Source organism: Carlito syrichta, unplaced genomic scaffold (assembly GCF_000164805.1).
Source record: "Carlito syrichta isolate Samal-C Ts95f unplaced genomic scaffold, Tarsius_syrichta-2.0.1 Scaffold311472, whole genome shotgun sequence".
Lineage (NCBI taxonomy): Eukaryota > Metazoa > Chordata > Mammalia > Primates > Tarsiidae > Carlito > Carlito syrichta.
In genome coordinates, this window is record NW_007255568.1 from 235,024 (window position 1) to 244,233 (window position 9,210).

General features: G+C 43.8%; 1 protein-coding gene across 1 annotated transcript in view; it reads left to right on the forward strand.

The window, feature by feature from the left end:
• The window catches only part of STON1 (stonin 1), a 16,035-nt gene that overhangs the window by 5,750 nt on the left and 1,075 nt on the right, over positions 1-9,210 (forward strand). The window contains exon 2 of the mRNA XM_008068677.2: positions 4,919-5,121. Within this exon, the coding sequence (XP_008066868.1) occupies positions 4,919-5,121 (203 nt within the window). The remainder of the gene's footprint in view (positions 1-4,918; positions 5,122-9,210) is intronic.

Genomic DNA, 9,210 nt, shown 5'->3' on the forward strand with positions numbered 1-9,210 from the left:
GACTCGATAGAGGTTTCAGGCAACTCCTAAGGGCTCTGTGACTTTCCTCTCCTAGGGGACAGAGTTCATTCTTTCACTTCTTTTAACAGAAGAAATGCTCTCTCAGAACCTTCTTCCTCGTGTAAGCTCTTCAGTAAATTCAGGACAACACAGACACTCCCTGTGAAACCAACTTGCTTCCTTTTTTTTTTTTTTTTCAGAGATGGGGGTCTTGCTATGTTGCCCAGGCTGGTCTCAAACACTCGGCCTCAAGCGATCCTCCCACATTGGCCTCCCAAAGTGCTGAGGTTACAGGCATGAGCCACTGCGCCCAGCCACTGGCCATATGTTAGGATCATTAAGATATTTTTTGTAAAGATGAGGTCTCACTGTACTGTCCAGGCTGGTCTCGAACTCCTGGGTCCAAGTGATCCTCCTGCCTCGGCTTTCCAAAATGCTGGGATCATAGGTGTGAGCCACTGCGCTTAGCCAATGGCCACATGTTAGAATCATTAAAGCTTCAAGCACATACTCATATTTAGGCTTCATCCTTTACCAGTCTGACTCTCCTGGGGTGAGACCCAGGTGTTGGTGTATATAAAGATTCCCCCATGCATCCAGGTTGAAAATGACTGATCCGATCACCCTCCTGTTCTGACACCTGTTCTGGTCCCTCGGCAGTGACCATTCCTCCCTGTTCTGTGTATCCCTGTGTCTTCTAGAGCTCCGCTGTGTATCCCTGTGTCTTCTAGAGCTCCGCTGTTACCCTCCCATTGATATTTACTAGCAGTTGAACCCACCCAGAGTGACAAGAGTGGACATTCCCAGAGAAGCTGGTTGGACTTGATCTTGGCCTCCAGGAATTCATTTGGAAGACTGTCACAGCACCAGGCTCACACAAATCCATGTTTTACAAGTATTTCAGTCCATTTTACAGTGACATTCACTGAACAAATCCTTTGGGATCAAAACTACTTTGCTGAGATCAAGGCTGTGTGCAGGGAGGAGACCCTGGGGCTGTGTCAGATCGAATCCAGGGGGCAGGGTGGACCTCTGAGCCGGGTTTGGAGCAGGATATTTCTGAGATCACAGGGTCCTGCCCTAGGCTTTTCCATTCATGGGTGAGAGGGTAGTGCAGAGAGTGAGAGGGTGCCCAGGCAGGCTACAGCCTCCTCTGCGAAGAATCTGCGATTGTCTCCTTACCCCACTGAGAAGAAGCATGGAAAGAGTAAGGTGGGGGCGGTGGAGAAATCCTTGCCCTGCCAGGACATCTTTGTGCTTCTCAACCTGTGTGTGCCCAGGAATCACCTTGCTACAATGTAGATTCTGATTCTGCAGGTGCCACCTGGATACCGGGATACTGTGTTGCTAACAAGCACTCAAGTGATGCCAGTACCTGCCACAAGGAATACACTTAAAGTAGCAGGGTCCCAGAATGCATCTCTATTTTCCATAGAATTTTTAGGTCAGTTGTGCTTCTAGAGGACAGGACATTTTTTTAAGAGCTTTTTAAAATGTTTCTGAAAAACCTGAATATTAGATATTCAAGATAGTTTCTGAAAAACCTGAATATTAGAAAAAAATTTCAAAAATGAAAACTGAAAGAGACTATATAGTTTAATTATAATTTTTTTTCCTTTCTGGTAATTTCTGAGATCAAGATTGACCGTTTTTTATTGGTGAAATCACTTTCCTGTGCTTTCAGAGGTGGGAAGAGCTGCTGGTGCCTTAAATGTCCCCCCCCTTTTTCTTTTTGAGTTGGAGTCTGACTCTGTTGCCCAGACTGGAGTGCAGTGGCTACTCCCGGCCACTGCAGCCTCGACCTGCTGGGCTCCGGCGATCCTTCTGCCTAAGCCTTCCGAGTAGCCGGAACTACAGGCGCGCACTACCATGCCCCGCTAATTTTTTATTTATTGTAGAGATGAGGTCTCACCAAGTTGCCCAGGTGGGTCTTGAACCCACAGGCTCGGGCAATTCACTCGCCTCAGCCTCCCAAAGCGCGGGATTACAGGCTGAGCCACCAAGCCTGGCAAATATCCCTTTTAATATGGATGCTAAATATTCCTTTAACAGTGGGCAAGTCTTTCGTTTTACAGCAAAGGTTGGCCTGGGGTAGTAGCTCCTAGACTTTATTCATACTAAAGTGTGAATGACCATGGAGGAGTTTAGACCTTGTTGGGGAAGGGAGAGAGAGAGAGAAAGGAAGAGAGTTGAGACAAATGAGGACTCTGGTTAGCCAAGCACATACATGGTGGCACAGAATTAGAAAGGGGAATGAGAGAGGTGAAGAAGTGATTAAATTTAGCTATCTCTCTAACTTATCAATTTTTCTTTCCTTCTTTTCTTTTCTTTTTGAGCTGGAGTCTCACTCTGGTCCGGGTTGGAGTGCAGTGGCACATTCACCGCCAGGGCAGCCTCAACCTGCTGGGCTCAGGCAATCCTTCCGCTTCAGCCTTCCTACTATCTGGAACTACAGGCATGAGCCACCGTGCCTGGCTAATTTTTTGATTTAGTGTAGAGACAAGGTCTCGCCAAGTTGCCCAGGCTGGTCTCAAACCCATGCGCTCAGGCAATCCTCTTACCTCAGCCTTCCAACGTGCTGGGGTTATAGGTGTGAGCCCCCGCTCCCGGCCACCTCTCTCTTTTTTGCTTTGCTCTCTGTCATCAGCGCATTGACTGCTCGCTCTCCTTCCACTGATGTTATCCTCCCACCACTCATTCCCTTCAACCCTCAACAATTCAGTTTCAGTTGCAAAACGGTTTGGTTCAAGAGGGACGAGATAGCAGCTAGACCTAAAATTTTATGACCGCATTCCCGTCCTGTGAAAAGGAGGAATAACAATTTCCAAAGCTCGAGCGTGCCCCCTGGCGGTCAACGTGATTTTCGCTATCTTATTCTTGAATTGGACAGACAACCATTAAGCCACAAACGTGTCAGACATTGTGTGAGAAACAGATATATCTCTTCTTACAGGGTGCAAAGTCTAAAGAGGGAGTGTATTATTAAACATAGTAGAGTATAACATGTTTTTAAAAACCAAGCAAAATAAACTGGAATACTTGGAAGGAAAAATGTTCTCTTTTACCATTTTTTAAGAAAAACAGGTGTAAAGTTGTTGTTTCTAACATGTTTGGAGCACTAGGTCTTCAACTTCGGTTTAATTTTTTTTCTCAATTTTCATGGAAAGCTTTCCCAGTGTTTTAAAACTCTAAATTGTATCAAATCAGATTACCTCCCATTTCATTTTCAACTCAAAATATGCAGCATTCACAGTTCCTTTATTAGCAAAATTATAGTAATGAAATTATATTAGATTTATAATCAAATAGCACTTTGCAAAATAAGTGTCTAGCCTATCTGTACAACTTTGGACTACTACAGCCTCAGTGCTCTGTGTGTCTCAACTGCTTATTCCTCATGACAATCTTATAAGGTTCATCACCACCCTCATTTTCAGATGGAGAAACTGAGGCTCAGAGAGGTAAGCAACCTGTCTAGGATTACACAGTTGTTAAGTAGCAGAGCTGGGATTGGGTTCTAGGCCATCTGGGTCCAGTGTTTGTGTTCTCAACCACTCTGCCACAACAGGACTGAAGCGTGCGGGGTTAAGTGCAAATGAGCGTACTTTATCCACCGCAGACAGAAGACTAGAAGGGGTAATGGAGTGTGGAATCTTCCAGGGCATGTGTGTATGTGAGCGAAGTGATCGCTTGCCTGCAGTGTTCTGGGTCGTGGAGAGCACTTCAGAGGCCACTGTTGTCCTATCCTGTAAGCGGTGGAGATGGCTAATGAACATCTGTTGGTTAGTCGATGGATGACTTCTCGAGGCCTTTTATGGCTTTAGAATTCTGTTAGTCTCTCTACAAGACACAGGTTGCACCGAATGAGAGGCAACTTATCTTTTAAGAATTAAGTGGAATCCTTTCAACTCTTGTTTTTGTGCCTAAAGCTATATTCTGGTGGAAACACTCTTTCTCCAGCTATGTTGGTGGTACAGTAATTTAATCTGGCTTTTGAAATGACTGTTATCTCATATACTACTTTAAGTAAAGATAGCTACTTGGATATGTAGATGCTATGAAAAATGCAACAGAGTCACGGAACATTTGTAAAGTTGCTAGAGTGATTACAGTGAAAATCTTTTTTATTCCATTGTAACACACACATTATTTGACCTCCACCTGAAATCTTTGAGTATATCCAATATCCAGGGTCTAGCACAAAGCCTGGCTTGGAATAGCATAGGTGCTCACTAAATGACAAATTGAAATGAGTCAAAACAAATATTGAAATATTAAAGGCTAATACACCCACCTCTACACTGTACGTCTGTTCCAGTCCAAGCATTTCGGAAGGATGAGAGGATTACAGTAGAACAAAATAATCTGTTCCACTGAAAAAAGGATTCTTGGCCAGGAATATTTTCTGAAATGTAATAAAATTTCATTATTTAACTCATAAAAATCAGAATTTTAAAAATAATATGACTTAATTTGTGCTGGAGTTTACTTTCAAGTTATCTATAAATACAGTAGTAAGAAAATAAATAAATAAAGAATTATTATAAGAGGCTGTTGTTTAAGAGAAAGAGGTTTCCACAGGTCTAAGTATGTTGTAGCCAAATAATTATGATTACCATAAATATTATCCCTATCTTTTAATTAAAGAAAACTTAGCAATGTTTCTCATTGAGAACATTTTTAGGAGTTAATCTATGCATGTATATAGTAATAAAGTCATACTTCTTTTAAAGCTAGTACTTAAAAATTGTAGACTGCTTCCCCCAGTTAGTACAAAATTGTGGATTTTGATAGTATGTTGTTTAAATGGAATTTTCTCTGCCACAGTGTTAATGAAATTGCTTATTAAGGAGAAATGTGCCTTTTATTTCAAGGGCTACTAGAAATCTTTTAACTATTTAATTTTTTTTCCCTCGAGGTCCTGATCATCCCCATTGCCTGTCATACAAACTAGAGCTTGGATCAGACCAAGAAATTCCATCTGATTGGTATCCATTTGCTACTGTTCAGTTTTCGATGCTTGATACCTGTGCGTCAGGGACAGAGGTCAGGTCTCTGGGGGTAGAGAGTGATGTCCAGCCGCAGAAACACGTTCAGCAGCGAACTTGCTACAACATCCAGGTATATCCCAGAGCTTCTTGGTTCAGGTTGGGGCTTCTGGAACTGTGACCTGATTTGACTTTTAAGTATTTGCTTGGTCCTCTTACATGATTGTGTGTGTGTGTGTGTGTGTGTGTGTGTGTGTGTGCATGCGTGCACGCGTGCATATGTGTGTGATGATATTTGACCTAGAGAGGATCTCAGCTATGAAAACTTGTTGGTCACCATTGAGCTTAGGTTTTCCTTTCCATTCTAGAGAATGTGGGGAACACTTAATAATTCAGCTGTTGGCCAGGCTCAGTGGCTCAGCCTGTAATCCCAGCACTTTGGGAAACCGAGGCGAGTGGATTGCCAGAGCCCTCGGGTCTGAGACCAGCCCGGGCAACTTGACGAGACCTCGTCTCTACAATAAAAATGAAAAAAATTAACTGGGCATGGTAGCGCGTGCCTGTAGTTCTGGTTACTTGGAAGGCTGAGGTGGAAGGATTGCTGGAGCCCAGCAGGTTGACGCTGGGGTGACTGTGAGCCTGCGTGCCACTGCACTCCAGCCTGGGTGATGGAGTGAGACTCCAACTCAAAAAAACAAAAGACAAAAAACAAAAAACAACTGTCAATGAAAAATAGGCCATTACAAATGATTTCATATTTTGGATGTGTATTTATAATAAAACTTATAATGTTAGAATACCGTTTCCCAAAATGTGTGCTATGAAGCATGTGTCTCATGTAGTTATCCAAGAAAAATTAAGTTGAGGGAATGCCATTGATTAAATTAATGTTAAATAAAGGCCCTAAGAAGTCATGTGATAAATATACTTATTCGACCAACTTAACACAGTTTTCCCTCAGCTCATCGGCTCTGGAATCTTGTCTGTGTAGTTGTGTGTATGCAAAACATCTACCCCTAACTTGTGGAATGCCATTCTGTGGAGCATGCTTTGGGAAATGCGTACTCTATTACAATAGTTGTAAGTGTTCACCGTCAACTCTTCCACATTCTTGGATCAGATGGATGAAAGAGAGACATCCAAGTACATCTGTTTCTAAACTTGTTTCTTATTTTCAAGATGAGTGGATATATTGATAACCTCTGCCACATAGTTTTCATAGTATCCTGATAACATCATCTTTCTGGCCTTATTTAAACATTTTAAAACTAAAAAGTGTTTCAAAAATCCTCAAAATTAAGTAGGGCATAACAGATAGGTAGTTCAGTTTAGAATGTATGTTTCCTTTTGATTTTCACCTGAAAAACTCTTTTTTTTTTTTTTGAGTTGGAGTCTCGCTCTGTCACCCAGACTGGAGTGCAATGGCCGCTCCCAGCCACCGCAGCCTTGACCTGCTGGGCTCCGGCGATCCTTCTGCCTCAGCCTTCCAAGTAGCTGCAACTACAGGCATGCGCTACCACACCCGGCTAATTTTTGATTTATTGTAGAGAGATGAGGTCCTGCCAAGTTGCCCAGGCGGGTCTCGAACCCATGGGCTCAGGCAATTCACTCACGTTGGCCTCCCAAAGTGCTGGGATTACAGGCTGAGCCCCTGAGCTTGGCCTCTTTTTTTTTTTTTTTTTTTTTTTAGTTGAAGTCTCACTCTGTCACCCAGGCTGGAGTCCAGTGGTACACTCACCACCACCCCAGCGTCGACCTGCTGGGCTCTGGTGATCCTTCCGCCTCAGCCAAGTAGCCGAACTACAGGCATGCACTACCACGCCCAGCTAATTTATTACTTATTGTAGAGACAAGGTCCCGCCAAGTTGCCTAGGCTGGTCCCAAACCAGCGGGCTCAGGCAGCTCACTCGCCTCGGCCTCCCAAAGTGCTGGGATTACAGGCTGAGCCACTGAGCCCGGCCACACATGAACATTTTATGCTCTCTAATAGCATTTTAAAATATATGTGTTGCTTGACTCTCAGTTATGGTTAATGCCATCCTGATTTTCGACTCATTTATTCCTATTAAAAATAGCGATATTGTATAAGACATCATTAACACCAACTAGTGGTCCTATATTATAGTCACAGAAGTCTGGATCTTCGTTTATTGTGGACCATATGTCTAGAAGTCTGCATGTTTGGCTTCAGTGACTGTTTCCCCTTGATGAAGTAATGATGAGTACATGAGGTCCTGGGCAGCACTGAAGGACGGATTCCCCCGGCAGCTGGGAATTGCCCTGGCTGAAGATAGCTGCCTTGCCCGAGGTCATGCCCCCTTCCTGGGGTTTAGAGGCAGGGCTAAAAAGGCTCCTTAGCATCCACTTGGGCTAACTGTAGTGCCAGCCCAGTTTCAGCTCTCCTGGGGCACCCGCTGCAGCCTTGATCACGACTGACTGTATTGCAGCCCGGCGTCTCCTTCTGGCCTTTCTTCTTCCTTCCCTGCCTCAGTCCCCAGTACACATTCTGCTTGCAGATCTCCATCTCAGAGTCTACTTCTTGGGGGACCTGGCCTGGAACACTAGGTATGAGTGACTGAAATGCAGGTCAGGTGCACATAGGGATCTATTTCTTTTTTGTTTGTTTGTTTTTGTTTTTTGTTTTTTTGTTTTGTTTTGCTTTTGTTTCTTTGTTTGTTTTTTGCCTCAGACAGAAGCTAACCTTTACTGTGTGACAATCTTAGTTTTCTAAAATTGTTGTCAGCATATTTGGAGCTCTAGAATTTTCATTAAAATAACTATCAGAGTTCTACTCTCTCTAATATTTGCTGCATATGTTTCTTAATCATCAGTCTCTTTCATTCAGAATATACTGAGAACAACAAAACAGTTGAAGTTCATCCTCACTTGGTCTTACACTCATGGGCCATGTTAGGTATCTGACCAGGGATCAATTTCTACCTACTTTTTCTCTTCACAGGAAAGTTTTTTGTTTTTTTTTTTTTTTGAGTTGGAATCTCACTCTGTCGCCCAGACTGGAGTGCAGTGGCCGCTCCCGGCCACCACAGCCTCGACCTGCTGGGCTCCGGCGATCTTTCTGCCTCAGCCTTCCAAGTAGCTGGAACTACAGGCATGCGCTACCACACCTGGCTAGTTTTTTGATTTATTGTAGAGATGAGGTCTCACCAAGTTGCCCAGGCGGGTCTTGAACCGACGGACTCAGGCAAATCCACTCACCTCAGCCTCCCAAGGCGTGGGATTACAGGTTGGGCCACCAAGCCCGGCTCACAGGAAAGTTTTATGCAGCTTTAGTAGACAACTCAAAATTACAGTACAAAGTATCTTTAGCTTGAGTAGCATTTACTAGCTGATCTGCACCTGGTGGCGGTGTCAAAATGTTTTCTTTCATTTAATAAGTGTCAGTGGATCAGCTTCAGATTGCCAGGAACTGCTCTATATGCGAGGAGACAGAGGTGAATGGAGGCAAGGTCCGTATTCTCATGGATCGTAACTTTCAGTGGCGGTGGAGGGTGGGGTGGGGCGGAGCGAGAACAAAAAATAATTAGTAAACAAATCAATAATATAGTTTCAACTAATGACAGATTCTAAGAAGATAATAAAATAGTAACAGAATAGAGAGTGACAGAGGGCTTCGTGATCTAGGGTAGTCTTGGAAGACCTTCACGAGGAGGTGACGTGGGAACTGAGACCAAAGTGATGAAAGGCAGACGCAGACAGACGGTTTAGCTCAGCTGGCTTACTATTTTGCAAACCAGTTTGTTTTAGTTAGATAATTTGGGGTGTGTTATAAATCTCAGATGGGTCACTGGTTGGATCTGTGATACTTGGGGTGATGATTGATCCCATATCTAGCCAGATCTGTAAAGGTCTTATCAATATATGTATTCTGTATACATTTAATGAAAGCTATCTTTGACTTACAAGAGAAGAGAGAGCTTCAGTCCCTTGAAGATTTGATTCTGGAGGGGAGGATCTGGGGAGCTCTGTCCTCCAAAGGAGAGCAGAGTGCCTTATTTGGGAACTGCTGGGGGCGGGTGGAGGGCTGGCTATGTTCACAAGGTAAAGTGTCTACCGCCCTCGCCTTGTGTATAAGCGGACTGAAGAGGTGTGAGTGCTGTTCTGCCTTACTTGTTTATTATTATTATTATTATTATTTTGAGTTGGAGTCTCACTCTGTCGCCCAGACTGGAGTGCAGTGGCCGCTTCCGGCCACCGCAGCCTT